We start from the raw sequence: 23,824 nt of genomic DNA on the forward strand, positions 1-23,824 counted from the left end.
GGCGGCGACGGCGACGACGACGAGCCGCCGCCGCTGCCCGACCCGGAGCCCGAGCCGCTGCTGCGCTGCGACACTGCCGGCCAACAAACATTCTATTAGTCCCGGCAATCACAATTATCCCCTTACTAGTTATAATATTATATTATATACACTTGAGTTATCCCATTTTCTGCTTGATAGTATTGTATTATACTGGGGTCTGAGCCTTATTGCTTCGCTTCATTATAATATGATGCTTTCGTTTTTAACCGACTTCATTAGGGATTGATTTGCGCTTATTCAAATCACATTACTATCCTATTTTATTAGGCAAATTTTAGTAAGTAAATATTAGGTAGTCGGAAGAGCTTGCTTCCCTGCAATCTTTAGTTTATGTACAAGTACCACAACTCAACTTACCCAACGTATGGTGGTGGTGCGTATTATGCTTATGGTGGTGCATCTGGTCGCGCGAGTCCGCCCCGCTTGTTTCTCAGAGGTACACCTTCTTTACTGAGCGCGTAGTCGAGAAACCGTTGTCGTTGCCGCGCCGGTAGCCGTCGCCCTGCGGTCCGAATATTCCTGCGTTAACTGACATGCGGCAGTGAATATGCGTGCGTTAGTTGATGCGATGACATTGATATGTGAGAAGTTCGTGAGTTTTCGTAGTAACCATAAAAAGGTAACATCAGATATGATTATATTATGACACTTTGCACAATAAGTATTCAAAAACGGCTACTGTGCTTAGTGCTCGTTGAATACCTACGTGTTGAATAGGATAGTTTCCAACTAGTCAAATCAGTTACTTTTTATTAACCGTGAAAATGATGGAATTTGCATGAATAAGCAACCTTTGACGTTAATATAGAAAAAAAAGACAAAAATGTCATATTTAATAAATTTTTTTTTATTTAAGTCATAAATAAGTTAAATTGAAAAAAGAAAACGTTCTTTGCCCCATTTGGATCTGTCTTTATTTAGTACCTAATCAGAATTTCATAATTTATCTTTGAGCTAGGAAACTACCCAATTTTGACTAATATTTTTGGGCATAATATGTTTATGTATGAGGATATTTTTAGAATGAATTACTACAATAACTCACGATACTGATTGTTAAATGGGTGGATGAAATCACACAAAGCTAAAAATGGTCTTTAGCATAAATGGCTTAATATGTTATTAATAAAAATGTTGGAGTATGATTGATGATTAGGGATTATGGTGACCTAAATGGTGATAGTTGATTTATGGATGATTTGATGATTAGGCAAATGACAGTATTTAATCAATGAGGGACTTTCCAGGCTACGTTCCCCAAAAACAATATAGATGGCGCTGTATAGATTTTCCTTCGTTTAACCTTCTTTGTTTTTGGTACTAGCTCACCTGTTCCCAGACTATGCAAGCTCTTGAACCACTATAGCAAAGTTTTAGACCTCAATGCTGACTCACTTCATGGCTTCCGTAAAACCACTATTGATAATATCTGTTTTAAATAAATCTACTCACTTATTGTTAGTAATAGTAATATTTTTTAACTTTTAAACAACAGTTTTGTCTAAAGGTACCCACTTTCTTTTTTATATCAATGCATGCTGTGTTTACTTATAATTAGTCACTACATTTAGCTTATAAGTTGCAAATGTGTTACTTATTACAATGTACTAATGTAAGTGATTGTTAGTAAACAAAAAAAAAATAATAAAAAAAAAAAAATTATACCCAGAAACAATTACATCCTCCATCCATTATTATTCTGATCAAAATTAAGAGAAGCAATATAGGTAACAGCGTAATTGTATACATAATGTGATCCAAATATCAAGCGACAATTATTTTTATAAATGCTTCTGCCATTACATTTTATATTGGTATATTTCTGTACCCGGGTAATGAGAAAACAGGTAATTATTACGTTAAAGCTGAACAGCGCCATCTATATTGTTTTTGGTGTATGTAGCCTGTCCCTCATTGATTTACGAGGTTAATAAATATATCATGCAAAAAAATGTCCGTGAGCTGGCTAATGAATTGTGTTTTTAAAGTCTGTTTCAAGCGCAGGCGGAAAAAAAAATGCGTTTCGCTCACTCAACCCTTGATCGCTTACGCTTACTGCCGCGTAAAGTAATACGAAGTGTGACCATAGTTTAGCACCTTTTTCCACCCGCTTTATAGACAGACATAACAGACAGACGCATGCAAACATTTCATCAAACAGGAACCTCTGTATAAAGTTCTTCACGAAAGAAATTTAAAGCCGGATTAAGTGTTGTCATCCTTCTAGAATATCCTAAAAGTCTTAAAAAAATACTACGCGGTGAAACTGTAGGCAGCGTAAAAACTTTCGGAAAAATCCTAAGCCCTGAAATGCCCTGAATACACCCAAATATCTTTTACATATTACCTCTTTTTCCTCCACCAACCCGCAGTGGAGTGTCGTGGTGAAGTAAACTCCATATCCTCTCCAGTTGATTGAGGGGAGGACTGTGCCCAGCAGTGGGACGTATATAGGCTGTTTATATGGTGTTTATCTCTTTTATTCCCTTTACTGAAAAACCGGCTTTCGATCAAGATTGAAAAACTGGTTAATGATATACTCTAATTCCCCTCGCTTTACCCTCTAAACGTGTTATTTAAACATATACATGATATTATGGGAGGTTTTTAGAGACAGGATTAAAATGACTGTACTTCTGATTGTACAGACCGGTTATCAGGTAATATGTAACTTAATCATCATCATCAATTTAAGAGCCACGCTCTTGTCCGTGTAGCATTTTCCATTCCAGTCTATCAAAGGCCAATTCAAATATGTAACTTAGTAAACCCAAAGTAAAAGTGCTCGCTAAAGGTTCACCGCGTAGCACCTGAAAAGAGACTACAAAGCCATGCAAAGAAGAGAAAAAAGGAGCACAACTGACATTGACCTGATGGGAGCGCAGCGTGCCGAAGTTGTCGCGGCGGTAGGCGTCCGGCTGGAACTGGAAGAGGGTCTCATGGTGCGGGTGGTAGGGGGGGTGTTTCCGAAGCGTGGCCCGCGGAGAAGCCGGCTTCGGCTGCGGCGCTAGCACTGGCTCAGCGTACGTCACTTCTTCTACTTGTTGCAAGAGTTTTGGTTCTGCTTGGATTCTGGAGAGGAAAATGTTGAGTTAGAATCGAGTGTTTTGGAGCGTTTCTTTGTTAGAAATTTTGATTTCTTATTTGATTTATTGCTCAAACTTCGATATCAATAGGTATGTAACTACATCATCATAGGCCTTAGATTAGATGTCCTGAAAAGACAAGTTTATGCGGGACACTGTTCCGATGTAAGTACAAACCTGTTAATATTCTGCCGTTGCTCGAAGTATTCGTACTCGGTGTCGGGGTAGGGCATGTTGTCGTCTTCGTCCTTCTTGCAGCGACGTCCGCAGATGTAGCCTGCAGCGAAACCGGCGCCGAGGGCCGCGAGCGCTCCCGCCGCCACGGCCAGCGCGAGGGTCTCCACGGAGTACGCTGCAGGCGGGGGATCCGCGGCTAGTACTTCTGGACCTGGAGCACCAGGGTTACATGAGATGACACGTTTTTAGACGAAAAATTAATTTGAATGTGGGATAGTGCAGTCAAAACTAGTCATTTTTCAGGAAAGTGCTGTACGTAGGACAGTCACTGCCAACACTTCTCCATCAGGGATACATGAGTTGGCAAGTTTTGGACAAGGATGTACCTAATGTACAAGTTATACCTAGTTTGTGTATTGGGAATCTGATATATTTTCAAAGGCAAAGAAAATATGGGTAGGAGTGATTTGCATCTAGTGCTAACGTGAAGAAACCTTTTTTTATTATACTTGTGGTAAGACCAAGTCTAACGACACCATTTGATGGCATTACGCACTCCCATTTTTTATTTCATTTCAAAAACTAAAATAACCTATTATTTTATTACCTTCACTGTTACTGTTCCCGCCTTTTCCATCCTTATCTTGCACAATATTGATGACTTCTCCCTTGTTCTCTCCTCTGGCGTCATCATAAAGTCCCGAACTAAGCCCACCGACGGCGCCGGCGTCCTTGCTATGTGGGCAGGCAGCATGGCTCCCAGTACTGACACTCTGATAGAAGGAGTTCTCGTCGAGCCAGCGACTGACTCCGTGGGAATATGCTCTACATCTGCCCGCCTGCTTGTCCCATGCGCAGTACGGATCTTGTAGCGCTACGCATTCGCTGGAAGGAAAAAGAGATTGTTTTAGAGATAATGTTCAATACATAACTCATATTTCAATATAGATGTGATTGTCTGGGAAGAAGAATGTTCTGAGTGATGACCTGTTTTTCTAACTTTGACTCTATGAACTATTTTTATCAAACAGCATAAGTAAATAAAAGAGTGAGGATGTCGGTTCGACTGACCCAGAAATAGGCCTTTGTGACGTAACCCTTCTAATAACGACACATCCCCTTAGGGATTACTGGTATAGACCATAGCAGTTTAAAAATCTGTATACTCAAAAAGAAACCCAACTGCAAAGGATTATAGCTCCTTGATGATTACAGGCACAGCTTGCTAACTGGACTCTTTTCTTCAAATGGTATAATATAGTCCAATGGTTCCAATTTGACTTTCCTGTGTACCATTTAAAACAACTTCAAACAGACTTTTGTACCCTTGACGATATGCATTGACCAGGACACTTCTGCTCCAATCATCCATACTTCTTCCAGAATACTTACGAGCAAGAGCTGATCTTATCACTGGAGCAACGATGCAGCCGCAGACTGAGCACCTCTCGATCAGACACAGCTATCAGTCTCGCGGCATCTCTACCAGCCCTAGCGACTCTTAAAGCCCGCACTGGCGATCCAGCTGCGAAGGCCTGCAGCTCCTCGATGACTACAGGCACGGCTCGCTTGTTGGAGTCGTACGAGACTGCGTTGATTGCTTTTATGATTTTACCGTTATCTGTAAAAGAACGGTCACATCAGAAACCATATTGTAAGCCTATGGTGCAATTGTGAGTGGAAATTGATAGCGTAATGACTAGGTAAATAATCGTGGGATCAGCTTAAGAATATTAATCTAAGTCATCTCGTTGCTAGTTTTTTTTTAAGTTTGATTGAGTACTGCCGTCTGCCTCTTGACTTCTGGATCAGAAGCTTATCAGCAAGCAAGTGATTATGCAGGCCCAAATCGAATGCATTACCTGTTCCAATGAACAGCACGTCGTATGCTTTCCCTCCAGGAGTTTTGACTTGAGGGTCCACGGCGATTTGTGTGAATCGATAGCTGTAAATTAATTAAAAATATTTCATTACAATCTATATTTGGAAATATGTAACGACAAAAGAAATAAAAAATAAGAAGTTATGAAGAAGTTGAAGAAGTGAAAGTGACGTAACCCTCTGTTTGGAATGATCTTTTAACGTTGCCGATAAATCTTCTTGATTTCTTTTTAATTAATTTTTGCCTTAGTCTGCGGTTTTTAACCATTTTGCAATGCACTATTGTGAATGGTTGCCAATTTCTATCCTCGGTAAGCGGTACAAAATAGTTTAAAAACAAAGAATCAATAGAACAAAACTTACTGGAAACTAGTCCTGATTACAATGGGTTCTCCAAAGAACGCCGGAACTGATTCGTCCATCAGTGTATGGGTTTTAATGAAGTTGAGCGTCTGATCTGGTAGTTGTCTGGAGTCGTTGCTACACGTCCCTGGGCGAGGCTCTGGTACCTGGAAATTTGTATAGTTTGTTTAGTGTGATGCAGCTTGAAATTGTTCATCTATGTATTCAATTAAATTCTTGTAAGGCCGCCTAATGTGCTTATTTTATTCATTTGTACATGTCCTAAGTATATGTTTTTGCGCAATAAAGAATTATTTATTGATTGAGCCTTCAGACCCTTTTCCATGATAGATAATACTACTTTTCATAAAAAGATCGAATCACTTGTGTCATCATTCGGCGGTGAAAATCGACAGCCTAGATACAAGAGTATGTAAACAGCATTTCGAGACGTTTATCCTACCGTAGCACGAAGTAAAATAAACGTATTTCTTGAACTTTCTCTCACCTTGGCACTATTAACAGGAAGCCAGTTAGAGTTGATAGCGCTTTGCTCCTTGAAGGTCCCTTCGAAGGTATCAGCAATGTCTTGCATGCTGAATGCGCAGACCGCACTGCCTGATATACTGTTTGGTGGTGTTGTGAATGTCCCGTATATCAGCTGGGCGTTTAGACCTCCGTACACGCCTTCTATCAGCTCTGTTGTAGATTCTGTAAAGAGTACGAGACGTTTCTGTGTATTTTTAAGTAGTTCTACATCTTTTTTCGCAATATTACACGACATTCGGAAAAAAAATTACGTAAATTGGCGTTCTCTAACCATCATGGCAAGACAAATTGCTGAAGATATGATATACTTACCATGAAAACGAAAAAATCAGTGACCACATACGTGTATTTATTGACGTTAGGTACTACGTCCTACATCCACGCGTAAAAATATGGGAAAGTTACATTTGCGAGCTGGTTGTTTGAATGCCTTTAGATTTTTACTCGATATGTTGGTGATTCTATAGTAAGTTAGGTTAAGTTCCTGCTTAGGTTCCTGATGATAATACTTACGGATCTCATTGAAGTAGAAGGGGAAGTCTCCGGCAACGGAGCAGTTGAGCCGCGATTTGAGGAAGGAAGTCCAGCGTTGCTTGAAGCGGTGCGGCCCGCCGCGGTCGTCGCGGCACACGCGGGCCACACGCGCGTACACCGCCTGATGGGGGTTATACTTGGTTAGTACTGGGTTTGTAAATTGTAAGTAAGTTTTTACATAACATAGCGTCACGCCTGTATCCTCTAAGCGGTAGGCAGGGGTATATATATAGTATAGTATATTATAAAGTTAGTGATTATTTACAAGATATGAATGCATGGGATTAACTGTCTAAGAACTGATATTAGGCAGCTAAATTACTCAATTGTATAAACATACATTATATTCTTTTTTAAAGAACATCTCGGTCCCTGTGCCGAGGTTTTTCTTGCAGCCTCTTTTCCCCGGCTATACAGGTTATGAGAAGCTACAGTGGTTTTAGGCGGATGAGATGTTCGTTATGTAAAAATTGACGATTCAAAGTGTAACTATGTTACCCACTGAATAAATATATCTTTGAATTTGAATTTGAATATAGGTACACCCACTTCTCGCCGCTATGATCAAATCCCATGTAATAAGGGGTGAGTCTATTGCCATTAACCGTGCACAAATCCTGGAACGTGATATCGATTATCTGTGGATAATCGAAACATGAATTTAAACACATAAAGTCACTGGTTTAGAACCTGAGCCGGGATTCGAACTCGTAATACTGCAATGTAAGTCACGCGTCTGTTGAACAGAGTTGTCACGGATACAAGTTTTTTTTTAATGAATTTATTATTGTAACTCAGGCAAACGAGGCCCTTACAATATATTAAACTAATATAGGTATCTTAACCTAAGACAATTTAAACAGCCTATTACGTCACACAATGACTTAGGTATTGCGGAGCCGTAATTCACTGCGCGGTTACACTGCGGTTTGGTGCGCGCATCGTATGACTAAATACGGTCATAATTTTGTGTCGCGTTTACAAAAATGTTGGTACCCTTTGCACGAATTTCAGTATTTCATATTACTTTTCTTACTTCTTCGTCAAGACTTTTGTAGTTTCATATAAAATATTGTTTTAATTTGTATTTTTATACCTAACCAAATCATAAAATTTCAGGTTGAACTAATCTAAGAGCCTGTTGTACCTTGGTACTTTAGGCGAAATGAGTGCCATTACAAATTGAAAATTACCTTCCCGCAGTTGATGTACTCGACAGCTGTTTCTCTGAAGAAAAAGTACACGAAGTTTCCATGTACTAATGAATTCACGAAATCGGGAGCTGAAAAAGAATTTTTTTTTTAATAAACTATTCAAAACAAATGAAGCCATTTTACAAACAAAAGATAAATTTTCAAACATCGAATTCTATTTATAAAACGTTCAAATCATAACAAATCGATAACCCTTCCACTACGTGTAGGCACAATTTCAAACATCGGAACGTTAACCCCTCTTTGCCGTGTGATAATCTAACTGGATACTAATATAATCCTATTTGGGCAAATTCTATTACACTGACGGATGTAGGTAGGTACGTTTGGCAGGCATATTCGGGGCCAATGGAGCGTCCCTAGGGTGCGTAAACACAGACAATAAAGCGTACCTACAATACAAATATGAGGCATAACTAAACAATGTTAATTTCTGCCCCATGCGGCCACCGATTGCCTTATCGGTAGCGATTGTAAAATTTATTTCACTATCGTTTATTGGAAATCCGTTTTTATTGTTTTGATGTTATTATGGTAATTTATTTTATCCCAAGCAAGGCATTATCAGTAGGTAATATGCTAATAGGTCAGTACCAAGTCTGTTTCATCAAGGCGTATTTTAAAAAATCTCTCCAAATTTCCGGATTTTATAAAAAAGGTTGAATACAAGGAGGGTGTTTAAGGGCGTTAATAAATCTGTGTTTTATTGATAAAGTCAATTCAGCTCATTCCAGGCTCATAATGTATTTCTACTACGATTACCATCGAAAACTCTTTCACGCGTTGTGACTTGTGAGTTGCCAAGTTACAATATTGGCGTACTGAATTCGGCGTACCAAATGTATTTGAATTTGGCTTCCACATTATGTGATCGAAGTTCTACATGCAAATTTTGTTGTGATAGGTTAATAACTTGACGCTGTATGTACGTGTTTGTTTGACACGGCTAAATTAAGTTTGGAAAGTTTACACCTATCGGGGTTAATTGCAAATTGAATTGACGTATGTTTATTTACACAAGCAGTTGAAGATCTGTTCTTAATTAGTTGAGGGTGATCATTTTAAGGGGTGACTGTGGCGGATGTTAGTTTACTAGGCGTGTTAAAGTATTGATTGGCATGAGACTGGCTGTGCGTTGTACTTGTAACTAAACTGTTGCGAGAATACTGGCTCCTATTCGTCTTGCCTTATATTTTACCGCAAGTTTCACTATTTTAACTGCGATAGCATGTTTGAAAGAAATTCGACATTTTTATCTTCTTCTTTTCGTGTGGGTTGTGAGGTAGAATACCAACGTCATCAACCCTGGTGTCAGGGTTATCACTGAGCCGCCAAAGGCCCCTGATATGACCCATGAAACAACTACATACTTACATCAGTCAGTAGTAACCGAGACCAACGGCTTAACGTGACTTCCGAAGCACAGATAATCTTACTTTCGTACAATCAGGTGATCAACCTGTGATGTCCTAACTAAACTAGGGATGACAAAGTCATTTATGAGATATGTATCCACCGGGATTTGAATCCGGGGCCTCCGGATCGTGAACCCAATGCTCAACCACAGGACCACGAAGGCCGTTAACTTTTTTACGATAAAGGAAAACGAGTAGAAATTTCGCGACTCTACCTAATTCATTATAAGTACTTAATAAAATAAAACACAAACATAGCCAAATACAGTGTTTGAAAATAGTACCTACGACTATATATATAAAGCTTGAAACTGAATACTTCGTAACGAACAATTTTCCTAGCACCCTTATATTAATTACATAGGTTGGTTTCACTGAATGTCGGTGTTCCTTTACGAGAACTGTATAAAGCGACGACAAAACAGTATGTGGTAAGTATCATCCGAATAATTGTTTTCTTCAGGTTGAATAACGTACCATTCAAGGTCATGGAGTCGTATGGCTCCGTCTGTAGAGGCTCCCGGTATATGATGGGCTCCATACCACTGAAGTCAGCCACCGTGCCCGAGTACAACTCCGAATCTGAAAATTAAAAAAATAACACTTGAGTTACTTATTGGGTTAGCTGGTAATATACATCGTTGCTATGCGTAGGGTCTTGGCTTATATTCCCAATTAGGTAGACCAATTTCCTTTTACTTTGAACTGAAGTTTCCGGTTAATGTGAATATGATAAGAGAAGTCGACCTTTTCTGTTCTGTGGGACTCCAATGCTGAAACAGTGGATGCAGTCAGTACCATACCCCAAACCACTGAGCTCATTTAAATAAGTTTTTCTTGTTCCTACGTATTAATTTAATTTGATTATTTATATGATATATGAAAATAAATAATTTGAATTTGAATAAACAGTCCAGAAATGTATATTGTATACTCCGTGTATGCGCGAAAACATTCTAGGTCTGTGGTATAGAAAAAATGACGTGACGTGTCTGTAGAGAATTGAATTGGGACATGAGTTGCGTATAAAGAGATAAATTGCGGATTTTATTGCAGCGATGAACACGTGATGCAATTCTCACTAAAAACTTATTTTGGATTGCGTTTTTAACTTTTTATAGCTACGATAAAACAGTTCCAAATGGAAAGAGTTATTTATGGCAACTAGGTAGGTATTACGAATATAAATTAAAAAAAAATATAGTCGTTCTGAATTGCAGTTCTAAAATTAAAACGTAGTCTTATGGTAATGACGAAACGTTTTTCAAAAAACGGTATACATGCAGCTTTTTACAAATAGATTAATAGTCATATTTCGGTCCAATATTTTCGTGAATTAAGTAAATCATTATAAGTACAAGTAGGTTCTATTATAGTAGTAGCACACCAGAAGTAGTAGGCAACATCAGTAGTAGTACTCGGCATCATAAAGTAAAACACTTTACTGTACCATAAGATTCAGAAAACATAGTTTGTGTTCAGCCACAATTCTCTTGCGAATTCATGGCTACCAATTCTCGAGACCGAGATTACCGAGAGATACAAGGACCAATTTCTTAGAATTATTTGCTGGGGCTTTGCGTCAAATCGATCGTACTCAAACGAAAGTACTTACGTGTTACAGAGAAGTCGGTAGAGTGCTTTGCAGAATTGAGATTCGTTTATCATAACGTTCTTTAGAAGAACTATTATAGATTTAATGTAATAGGTAGTGTATTTACTTCATTCCGGCCTCCGTGGTCCAGTGGATGAGCGTTAGGTTCACAATCCGGAGGTCCCGGGTTAGAATCCCGTTGGGGAAACATCACAAAAATTACTTTGTGATATTTGAAGGACATTACAGGATGATCATCTGATTGTCCGAAAGTAAGATGATCCGTGATTCGGTACGTTAAGCCGTTGGTTTCGGTTACTACTTACTGATGTAATTAAGTAATCGTTACAAGAGTCACGTCAGGGGCTTTTGGCGGCTCAATAGTAACCCTGACACCAGGGTTCATGAGGTTGGTAATCCACCTCACAACCCACACGAGAGAAGAAGAAGTTACTTCATCGTAAAGATAAAATTAGATAAGTAAATACCTACTTATACAAAAACAGATTTACCAGTGGTAATTGATTTAGGGATCGAAATAATAGGTAGTCTCTTTAACCTACTTCTGTCTGGATTATCAATTATAGTATAAGTATCCAGCCGATACAATCGTATAGACAATATTTTACCATCAACATTTTGCGGTATGAAATATTAAATGAAAAATATACAGGCTGTTAGTGACATCGTAACGAATACTTTGAGGGATGATTCTGAGTTAATATTAAGTAAAATAATATAGAATTAAAAAAAATAAAATAAAAACGAAAAAAATTTCATAAGGTTTAAGATACTTTATTTCTCAAAAGAATACATTTGATTCACTTAATGTGAAACAATCAATTTCATATAGTAATTTAAACAACATTGGAATTGGACTAAGGTAGGTAGGTACTTAAATAACGTTCCGAGCCTTCTGTACTAATAAGTATGATGAATTCATGAATTTTTCGACAGGAAATTCCACTTGATATCAACTCAGTCATCAGTCATCACTATCATGGTTTGAATCATCCCCCTCAGTATTTGTCACTAATACTCTGTATATATCTAAGTACAAAAAGTTGACACAATGTACATACATTATCATAAATTATTTTTAATTTAATTAAAAACGTATATTATTTTTACTTGTCTAGTATGTTATTCAATAGCAAAACAACATAGGTGGTAGACATTATAATACCTATATATAAGAACGCCATGGAGCTTTACCATATAAACTTCTGTCGATTTCCGTATATAAATTTCACCCAGGTTACCAGGCGTGGAAAATGGAATTTTCTAACCACTTTCCAATAAATTGGGTGCGATATAAAATTACTCGGTAGCATTATTATAAGGCTCCGTTCATCCCCATGGGCGTCGGTTGGTTTAATTGGAACAGATCAATAGGAGATAACTAACCGTGTCCGTAATGGACAGCTAGTGTATGAGTGGGACGGGATATATCGCAGGATAGTGGTGTGAATGTGTGTATTCGGAATATTATGTGGGAGTATTCGAATGTTTAAGAAATTGTATAAAAATGAGGGTAAAAACTGCCTATTTCTCCCATCAGGTGTCGCTACTGTTCAGTGTTCTTAAATATTGACAGTTTCCTATACTATTTGAGTAAACAAACATATTGTTTTGGTTATATTATTAAACTGCAAAATCATAGTGTCGGAAAGAAGAGAACTTAGAAAAACTTTACTTTTTTAATCAAAACTGTCTTTTTCCAACTGGCAGCTTTTATTTATCGTAACTCATCCTTCAGACGGGATACGCTTCACGTTGCTCCGCATTTATTACGAATTTTAACCGGACAGTTTGGAGAACTGTCAAAATTTAGGAACACTCGTCAGTGCTGCCGCGTACATTTGTGCTTCTGGTTTTTATCCTCTCGGCCAACGCCAAATATACCTACGCAAACTGGCCGACTGTACTGGACGGTTTAAAAAGACGCTTACGAGGTTTTCAATATAAGGCGACGAAATGCGAATGTATCGCTGTCGTGCCCGAATGTGATGAATGGTTGAATTTGCAAGGGGATGCGCTAACGTGAAGAATATTGCACAAAGGGACACTGTAATTGATGGTTTCATGCCTCCTACAGGGAATGTTGTGTTATTGGGGGGCCAAGGAATATTGAAGACCTTTTCTATTCTACCATATACAAATTACTACTGTTAGATAACGAATGTATTATACAGGGTGTTAGTGTCATCGTAACGAAAACTTTGAGGGATGGTTCAGACCATGATTCTGAATTGATGTCAAGTGGAATTTTCTGTCGGAAAATTCATAAAAAATTAGTGTTTTTTTATTTATTTTCAGATTCAAACCTTTGTGACAACTTTTTATACTTTTTTGAATTTTCCGACAAAAATACATTTGACATCAACTGAGAATCATGGTCTGAACGTAATCTGAACCATCCCTCAAAGTTTTCGTTATGCTGTCACAAACAGCCTGTATATGTATATGTCTGTACAGAAGTAACTATAAATAAGAGAAATATTAGGAAAGCTAACAACTGAATCAGTAAAAAGTATTCCAGAATAGGTTCTTTCTCCGAGTTATTTCGGGATTTTTTTTTGATGTGACCTATTGACATGTATTTCTCCCAACAACATCCAATGAAATATACTATGATTTATACTATGTCTATTTGTGGAAACCTATAATTGGCTCTTCTGTATCCTATATATTTCTAGACGTATAATGTTTCAAGAAAACACTACAATTGGGTGACCTTATCGACTATTTATTAATTTCCATCGTAATTCTTTACACAACCAACGTCTCCTAGAAAAGTCGGGGAACCAGTCCATTTGTTTCGTTCACCGCGTAATTCTCACTTCCGTTCCCGCCTTTTCTGTTTACTTACTTTTTAAATTAATTAATTAGTTGTATAACATTTTCAATTATAAATAATTTAAATTAATTATATTTAATAATATTTATATCACTAAAATACTTTTCAATTAAAGGCCCATTTGCTTGGAAGATAAAAGTGCCGGAAAATCAATAGTCCATATAAACTCCATCATTTCGCAACTTTTAACTTTAATCTAGTTAATATTCATATTAGATTTTGAGATAATTATTAACATGCAGATAATTAAACTTTTTTTAAACTATGCGTGATCATGACAAATGTTTAATGTAGCTGTTGGTTGGAAAAGTAAATAAATGAATAAAAATTTAGGTAAAAGAAAAAATATATATTGTTGCAAAAATTATGAGGATATACATACCTAGTCTGTCGCCATCTCCATGGCAGATTTTAAAGATCCACTTTTATATAAGTTTCCCTTGTACTATTCTATTCATGTGTCCGTTAGTTTGAAAGTTGTTGAAATATAAGACATTACTTTCAAGAGAATCCACAGAATAACGGGAAACGCCTTGAGAAACTTCTGGGGTGGAAGTTTTATTCATTCTATTTCAGTTCTTCACCTACTTCAACGTGCTACGCAGTTCAAAACTTGCAAAGTTATTAGTCTCATTTTTTATAACAGATTTGCGATTGACCCGCGAATCTATGGAATATCACTATGGCTTGACTCCATGTAAGCGGGAAAAAATTCTTGGTCTATGGTTTGTTCGTAATTTCAATTGTAGTAAGTGAAGATATTGTATTCTAGTTTTGAATATTCCAGGAGAGAGGAGAATTTTACAAAAAAAATATGTAAAATTTTTTGTTAGTCACAAATAGCAATAGTATTTTTTTTTCTTTCTACCTTTAAAATTGCGGAATGCTCCATACAAGCTTCCACCCCCCGTTTTAGGGAAGTGGGGGGTAGAAAGAGACAAAAAGTAACCTATGTCACTCTCGATCCCTTCAAACCACTCCACTATAAAAATCACGCCAGTTCGTCGCTTCGTTTTGCCGTGAAAGACGGACAAACAAACAGACAGACACATACACATTCCCATTTATAATATTATGAATGGGAAAGTGGATTGCTCTGTGCTTATGATCTGTATATACTCAATATATAGAGCATGGCATAATAGAGCATCACACCTGTATCCCCGCACATAGGCAGAGGTATAAAGTGTACACAGCCACTCCTATTCAGCCATGTTTAAGTCCCATGTAATAGGCTAATTGCCATTACATAAATAGCCTATACCTATATACGTCCCACTGCTGGGCACAGGCCTCGCCTCATTTAACCGGAGGGGGTATGGAGCATACTCCACTACGCTGCTCCACTGCGTGTTGGTGAAGGTGTTTTTACGGCTAATAGCCCCGACCAACCGCTTGACATGCCCTCCGAAGCACGGAATCAACTTATTTTTTCAGACAATCAGGTGATTCAAGCCTGTAAAGTCGTTACCAAACAACGGACAGTCTCACAAAGTGATTTTGACAATGTCCCCATCGGGAATCGAACCCGGTCCTCGAGATCGTGAGCCTAATGTTCTAACCGCTAGACCACGGAGGCTGTCCGGGCACAAATCCTGGTAACTAAAATAATATAATATATGTATATGGTGGTTCGATTCTTAACCGAGTCATTTTCAGAAACAAGCCTTTTTACATGATTTGAGTCTGCGTAGGTATTTGTCATACCGATAAATACAAAAATACCTAACTTACATCTAGGAACATTTATATCCAAGATAAATGGCTCTCTACCATTCTTGTCGCAATAGCTACTTTTATTTACTTACTTACTCCTCCTTGGGGGAGGCCTATGCCCAGCAGTGGGCGTCGTACGGCTGATGATGATGATTTACTTATTGTGTAAAAAGTATATAACTGAATATATTTGGCATTACGAATAAACTACAAGTTAGGATCCTAGTGGTCTGAACTAGGCTAAGCTTGTACTCTGAAAGACACATTGACACAATTTTATTTATCATTTTTTCTTCTTTTTTTTAGGAAACATTCGTATACCGACTATACTAAATGTTATACAAGTATACTAGTCACGTGAATAGGCACGTTCACACGTTATAACCCGTACATTCCTATTCGAGCCTCTTTCAATGCAACAAAGAGTGCCCATTGTATTCCACTAGACTGTAAAAGTGGGTTCAATCGATATGAAAAAGATTTCACATTTTCCCTCTCCTAATTTCCTGACATTGCTCCGACTATTATCCAATACTAAACCCAAGCATATGGGATCGAAAAGGGAATATTTTTTACCCATTGTAAAAACAGCCCAATTATTCTGAAAGGGAGAATTTGAATTGCAAATTGTAGTTATATAAGAAAGCGAGCTATTCTAAACTATCAAGTAGTAAGTAGTAAGTACCTACGTACCAGAATTTCTCCTAAAAAATGTAAATAACGAATTCCGTTAAAGTCTCATTGAGCTGTTTGACGGGTAAATAAACACGGATAAAAGAATGTAATTACGACCATTTCTAGCTTTAAGTAGAGTGCTACTAGGCACGAGAAGATATAATTGCTACAATAATTTAAAACCTACTGGTAATTAACCATGACATAATGAATCTTATAGTGACTAATCACAAGCCAATTTTCTAAATATCGATACTCATGACATGATAAAACCGGCGAGCATGCATGAAGCGTTTGATGAGAGTGCATGGAAGAAATAGTGTGAAAGGAGCGTAGTAAGTGGAATTCTATGGTTCTAACAGAAAATAGGCTTGATATTATGTGTATGTGTATGTATACATATATGACGTGGTCCTGTCGACTACTACGGCGAATATGAACATGCAAGTTCTGCACGGCACCGCGCCGCGTGCCGCACGCGAGCAAATGATATTGAGGGTTTCGTTTCGACCAATAAACGCAGCGAGTGCTATCTGCGTACAGATGTCGTATAGGTATAGATGTCGAACGGCGGTTGGCCAAAGACTTCGATATAATTCGCACCGCGCGCGGAGCGTCTACCGTGCCAAGAGAAATGGAACACAAACCTTCCTTTTGATCGTCTGATCAAATAATATTATGATAATATAATAATATTAACACGGTTACTTTAAACCGGCACTTTTCAAGCTCGCATACTTTCCATGCAAAGAATGTGCCGCGTAAGAATGCGCGTCACATAATTTTGGGCCACGTCCTAATCCTTAACGCGAATTACGTCGCTATTTCAGCACGTTTCGTCCTTTGTCATGGCAGACACCTGTGCGACTGATAGCCATACAGCGGAGAGCGATGAACTGTTTTATGTATTTAGTAGGCCGACTAGAACATGATATCCTGCTTAACTGGACCTCTTAAAAGCAATGGACTGAACCTGGTATAGTAATAAATGGGTATAGTATAGAAATAATAGGAAAATTCCACTTGATATTAACTCAGAATCATGGTTGAATCATCCCTCTCATATTCGTTACGATATCACTAACACCCTGTATACAACCACTCAAAGCCAGCTCTGTATAAGTTCCATGTATTAGGGAGCGAGCCTGTTGCCATTAACCGAGCACAACCAACCAGCCTTGTTTTTGAGCCATTGTTTTTGATGCTTTGTGACTTTGTCTACCTTAGGAGTTCAACCACAAGTGTGATTATACATCTCTGAGATATGTTATATCTATGGCAATATTCGCTACTCTTTTGCCAACCCTGGATGTCCTGCTTTACCAGTGGACTGAACCTGTATTTAACCAGATCATTCTATTCAGGTTAAGTCACTTCAAGATGGCTTTCTCTACCTTGTGACCACTATTTAGCACGAAGATAAATTATTGAAATGAACTTCACTAATTTTATAAATTAATATTGCAGAGCAGAAATAAAACCACCATTTTTGTATAGTAGTTAAACAGGAAGTCACTTATTTATTACTTTTTTATCCCTACTACATAAGTATCATATCTTACAGCTTTGGATACATGTTCGGTTTGAACAATCTCTGCGATATGTTATATCTATAACAATATTCGCTAGCAGTATTTTTTTGCCAACCCTGGACGTTCAGCCTCGCCAGTATATTTGGTCAGCATGCGCGACATAGCATACCTAATTGCTACCAGCGCTTACACAGTTACTGCAGTCTATCCCATTAGTGGTTGAATTAACTGACGTGCACCCACACAGTGTGTCTAGCCGGGTAGTCAGGAGTATCCTACATTAGTTACTAAACAATTACGCTCAAATTGTGTTTAGACCATAGATAAAAAAAAAACAGAACATAGGCTCACGACTGTATTTATGTTGGGGTAGGCAGAGGTAAAGGGAAGTGTGTCAGGATCGAAGCAAATGGAATTCTATAGTCTCTGATTACCCCAGTAGGAAATATGTGTGAGTTTTTATGTATGTATGAAGTTACAATAAAGCAAAGATGAGAATTCAATTTAACCCTTTCATGGACAGAGATCATGGGTCATTGATGGTTCATAATAGGTAATATGACACCTTGGGATCGGAACGTCATTAGACGTTGTGTCCTTGAAAGTGTTAATGAAATTGTATTGCATTCTTTCACCCTAAACCTGCTTGGAAGAATTAGCAATAAGATCGCATATTGTGCTTCTTTTGTTTGTAATGTGAGTGAGTGATAAACAATCATTGATAAACTCCAACTTACCAGCATAAACAGCAGTGGAGTTATGCTCAGGGTCGTACGGACAGACGGCCTGCCCAGACTTCTCTCGCTCCATGTGATAGGAGTCGCGCTGGACGCTGTACTCCCGACAGAACGGCTTAAAGCTGTTCGTCCCGCAGACGAGCAGACGTCCTGGTGCGAGAGACACCAGGACCCTGATGTAGTTCTGACAGCTCTCCTGTAAGAGAAAGTAAGGAGTAAGGTACAGTATAATTTATTTCGGTGCTACCAAGAGTCTGCTCGGGGGCTTTGCTTAGCTGAGTAATAATAATTGTCAAATTAGGACGATTTGTAATATAAATTGCTTTTACAAATATGGATAGATATTGACAGGTAACATTTTAATTTATTCGATATACATAAACAGCCTATATACGTCCCACTGCTGGGCACAGGCCTCCCCTCAATCTACCGGAGGGGATACGGGTGTTTTCTAGCTGAGATTGTAGGAATTTGTGACTAAATATCAGTGCTAGAAAGTCCAGAAATATTTAGTTCCCATGTCAGCAATTTCAAATTAATTTAAATACGCTTTTTTACTTTTTTAAGGATTTGCCGAATTTAGTTTCAGACATTGTAAATAAAAAATATATAACGTAAATTAATTTGAAATTGCTGACTAAATCTAAAATATTTCTGGACTTTCTAGCACTGAATTTTAGTCACAAATTCCTACAAACCCAGCCAAAAAACACCCGTTCAAAAACCGAATGAGATAAGCAAAAGAGTCCCGTTTCATGAGTAGCTGTCAGTAACATTGCGAGTCGGAGTTAGGGTAGTGTTCCACGTCACCGCACCGCAGCGTACGATGCATCGCATCTTTACTGCTCTGTTGCTGCGCCGAACCAATGAACCGGAGAATTTCATGAAACCGAAGATTTATCGGAAGATTTTTAATTCTAAATTCTACTTTGGCTGTGCACAGGTTTAGGCGTTGCCCCTTGGCGGCAGCTTTGTGTTTGGAGGTTTTACTTTTTTAGGGAGTTCCGTTGCCTCATAATTTTTTTTAGCATAATGATGGAAACCGCAAGCCCAAATTTCAAAACTAGTTGGAAATAATGACGTTGTTAAACGTGACTATTATCAACTAATTTTGCTAAGCGACGGAAGTTTCACATTCCCTCCCAGTGTATTAGATCAATCATACGCGCCTGACATCTCTGTTGCGTGAACATTCTTATACAGCATCATGTGTTTGAATTCACCGCGCAAGTAGCATACAAAAGCTCTATAAAAAAGGCATTTTTTTTTCATAAAACATCCTACAAAATAATTTACTTATTTGCAGGCTGACCTGACTATCCGGAAGTAAGATGATCTGTGCAGAGGGCACGTAAAGTAATCGGTCCCGGCTACTATTTACTTAAGTAAGTATGTAGTCAGGGACCTAGGGCAGCTAAATAATAACCCTGATACCAGGGTTGATGCAGTCGGGCATTGACCTCACAACCCACACGAGAAAATACAAAATATTGTTTCACTTGCAATGCATACTGTTACTATATTACGTTACTATAGATACATTAATCAGATTTACTGTAAGTACATAAAGCTTGTTTCAAACAGTGGCTATCAGTTTCAAGCCGTTTCACAACCCAATAGCTACGTGATATAGCAGATATTCTAGATGGTAGGTAATCCTTTTGGTCGTATCGAACGGGGCAAATGCCCTAATGCTTGTTGTTGGGCCTTACGGATTTAAGTCTTAGTACATATGCGCAGATTGCAGTGTGTTTGTGGAAACTATCTAGTCTGTTTAGTTTCTCAGTATACTTATTTAGTTTTTAAAATGACGTATCGTAGTAGCATAAAGAATTACAACATACACCGACAAGAGGGTGGCTTTAAAATTAGTGATGATCGTATAAATGTCCCGAAGGTATTATTTTTATATTTTATGATGGTGCAATCCCGCGTTCCAAATACATTATATTAGTTACTTCACCCTAAGGTTACCTGGCAGAAATTGCCGTTTAGCAATAAGGCCGCTTATTATGTTTACATTACCAGACTATACTTAATTGTCCTATATGTTGTTATATGTGCAATAAAGAATTACTGATTGATTGATCGAATTCACTATTAGACCGAAGATTGAAAAAACTTTATTATGTTGATAATTTTCTCCCCTCCGGTTTACTGAGGGGAGCGTAATGCCCAGTAGTGGGACGAATATAGCCTATTTATGTTATGTTATTTTCCTTGTTAAGTACGTTATATCCGATAGGAAAGGTGGAGAAGAGAAGATAATTATATAGAAGTATAGAATACATAGGCGAGTTGTTTTTAAAATCTGTGTAGTCTTTTAGGCGCTGTTTTAGATCTAATTGAAATACGAAAGGAACCATTCCATAATAAAACACTTAGCACCTGACATAATCCCTCATTTACAAAGAACTCTTGAATTATAAGCGAAGAGGGGGCGGGAGGGACTTAGTTTGATCTCATTATTATAGTCTCGAAAGCACGCAGCTATTGTAATATCTACATAAATAATCCATTACACGTGAACGAACAAATAGGATTGACTCCGATCGATAAATTGATTTCATTTCAAGTAATTTTGTAAGAAACGTAAGTCTCTTATATCAAGTACTTACAAAGTGAAAGGGAAAGTCTCGACTATATTCCAAATTAGGGACGTCAGCAATTTATTTTATAGAAACTATTTACATTACTCAGGTACATAATCTATTTATTTATATTAATATATGATTACAATGATGAAAATAACTAAATATAACAAAATTCAATACAGGGTGTTAGTGAAATCGTAACGAAAACTTTGAGGCATGATTTAGGCCATGATTCTGAGTTGATATCAAGTGGAATTTTCCGTCACAAAAGTATGGACCGGAAAATAATTAAAAAAAACAAAGATTTTCATGAATTTTCCGACTGGAAATTCCACTTGATATCAACTCAGAATCATGGTCTGAATCATCCGCCTCAGTATTCGTTACGACGTCACTAACACCCATACCTACTTGTATGTACTTGTACCGGGTGTAAGTGACATCGTAACGGATACTGAGAGGGATGATTCAGCTCATCAAAAGTATAGAATTGAAAATAATGATTCTACGTTATGTTATGTGTGTAATCAATTTAATCAGGAAACGTACGCATTACATATTGTAATTTAGTCACCCTCGCTGTCTCTAATAACATAACGTCGCTTAAACGCGTACAGAGATTAGCCAGCCGAGACTGACACCTTTCCGACGTAAATCCGATACAATGAAGACGTTTATATACCGCCTCACACTGATATAATGGGATTTGGACGGAATATGAACACGTGTGGCAAACAATAGCCTTCCAGCCAACTTGTCGGATTATAGACTTATTGGCTTGCATGTATATCGAATCTAGTCACTGTTATGGTTCGCCTTTTGAGTTTCAGTAGAGCTATGTTCTACAACGAAGAACCAATTTTCCTTTTTCAAAGAACAATCAGAAAGTACGGAGTAGAATACTGCCAATTGTACCATTGTCTATTTAGTGTATATTTTAAATATTCCGATTTTTTGTAGTATATATCATAATATACAGGATGTTAGTGACATCGTAACGAATACTGAGGGGGATGATTCAGACCATGATTCTGAGTTAATATCAAGTGTAATTTTCCGTCGCAAAATTCCACTTGATATCAACTGAGAATCATGGTCTCAATCATCCCTCAAAGTTTTCGTTACGATGTCACTAGCACCTTGTATAATAATAATCCTCCATACCAAGTTCGGTTCAGATCACTGCTGATACATAATATTTAAATTAAGAGATTTGTCGACCAACTCTTAGCAATAAACGTGCCTCATTATCTCCATAGCATGACCTTCCAACCCTAATAAACCACCCAATACAGGTTAGGTTACATACCTCCGAAACGCATTTCACGGGAACGTCGCTGTCCTCACGATGTTTCCTTGAGCACGTGATAATTATTTATGATCCAAAAATAAATTCGAAAACAAATATGAATATCTATGCGCGAACAATAATATACACTAGAGCAAATACTTCTCATCGAATGACTAACCTAGTGGAAAATGTTTGAAGTTGCCTAAGGACCTTTAACACAGAGTAATAGATATTAAATGTCTCGTCAAAATTCCGGGTCAACTTTACGAGTGTCCTGAAGTGCGGAATAGCTCGAAACAAGTGCTGGTAACACCAACCAACAATGTATTGCGCAATAAACTTCTTAAATTGATACCAGACGAAATATACTTTGGGAGTACCTAAACTTAAGCACACCGGACACATTGTACAAAAATCTCATTCTTACTGTGGGCTGCCTAACGCGTAAGTGTGAGCGAGACCCAGTCCGCTCGCTCTGCCTCTTACTCCTTCGTAGCTTACGGCCATTTAAGACTAAAGTAAAACCCAGAGGGGGTGAGGTAGGTGACTCACACGAATTAGTGCAGGGCGGAGAGTCACCATTCGGTACGTAGTATTACTGCATGAACTAAGAAAAGAAAATAGCATATTCATATCATCCCAGACTATTTCCAGACCAATTTTGACAGAACTACTAACTATATGGCTTACTTACAAGATCTTCGTAATGTTATCTATGTTCTAAACAAACCCTCGGGCCACGAAAATTCAATAAAGAGAATACTTCGCCTATTCCCCAGTACATCGCAGCCTGTTCGAACGTACACGGGCCTACCTAGCCACCTAAATAGCGAATCAATGTTCGCCCTAGATCGCTGTTAGTACTACACATCATATCGGTCGAAGCAAATCCCCTATTAGTCGACGACTAGGGACGAAATAGACCCAAAATAGTCCAACAGATCCACAGGTTACGACTAATTAATATCATAATACATGTTGTGTAAACTTGTGTTGTTGTTTGTACGCTTTTAGATTGGTTAGATTTGTAAATGAAGCCGTTTTAATTTGTACCGATGTTTTAGGTGTCTATTATAAAACAAACTTTGTATGAATAAACAACGTACGGGAACGCCATGTTGTATGACACATTATGACACCTTCAATTGTTCAAAGGAGATTGTGCCAAGTATAGCATACATACATAATCTCACGCCTATTTCCCACCGGGAAAAGCGGAGACTGGTTTTCTACTTTTTCCTTTTCTTTAGTATAGCGTAACGATGCAATATTGTCGATTCTTGAAACAATTTATAAGTAAATTCCCTGCATGAGTTCGACGTGTCTGAATAGATACGAATACTGGCTATTGAGAATCATATCGAGGCCAGCATTCGGTCGTTCCGAATTTTGGTTTCAGATCGATTGCACGTACTAATTCTGCAATAGAACAGTGTCGAATGTTCGAAACTTAATTTTGAGTCGACTTGGAAATATTTTCTACTCATTTTTCGACTGATTTGTCGTGGCGTACCTATGTATTTTATTCTATCGTTGAGTACGTCTTTCTATTTCTACATATGTAAAGTCAAGGCTTACAAAAAGC

The 23,824-nt window shown here is 37.9% G+C and overlaps 1 protein-coding gene across 3 annotated transcripts in view; it reads right to left on the reverse strand.

The window, feature by feature from the left end:
• The window catches only part of LOC126374315 (semaphorin-1A), a 449,388-nt gene continuing 425,564 nt past the window's right edge, over positions 1 to 23,824 (reverse strand). The window contains exons 4-16 of one of the 3 annotated variants that reach the window (XM_050020874.1): positions 18,355 to 18,550; positions 9,718 to 9,822; positions 7,805 to 7,893; positions 6,591 to 6,732; positions 6,037 to 6,239; positions 5,550 to 5,695; positions 5,168 to 5,250; positions 4,698 to 4,926; positions 3,913 to 4,190; positions 3,306 to 3,516; positions 2,913 to 3,114; positions 400 to 544; positions 1 to 73 (exon numbers count right to left, since the gene is read on the reverse strand). In XM_050020874.1, the coding sequence (XP_049876831.1) occupies positions 473 to 544; positions 2,913 to 3,114; positions 3,306 to 3,516; positions 3,913 to 4,190; positions 4,698 to 4,926; positions 5,168 to 5,250; positions 5,550 to 5,695; positions 6,037 to 6,239; positions 6,591 to 6,732; positions 7,805 to 7,893; positions 9,718 to 9,822; positions 18,355 to 18,550 (1,956 nt within the window). In that variant the 3' untranslated portion in view covers positions 1 to 73; positions 400 to 472. Of the gene's footprint in view, positions 74 to 399; positions 571 to 2,906; positions 3,115 to 3,305; positions 3,517 to 3,912; positions 4,191 to 4,697; positions 4,927 to 5,167; positions 5,251 to 5,549; positions 5,696 to 6,036; positions 6,240 to 6,590; positions 6,733 to 7,804; positions 7,894 to 9,717; positions 9,823 to 18,354; positions 18,551 to 23,824 lie in introns of all 3 variants that reach the window. The other 2 variants (XM_050020872.1, XM_050020873.1) reach the window with 2 other exon arrangements.

Source organism: Pectinophora gossypiella, chromosome 17, assembly GCF_024362695.1.
Source record: "Pectinophora gossypiella chromosome 17, ilPecGoss1.1, whole genome shotgun sequence".
Classification (NCBI taxonomy): Eukaryota; Metazoa; Arthropoda; class Insecta; order Lepidoptera; family Gelechiidae; genus Pectinophora; species Pectinophora gossypiella.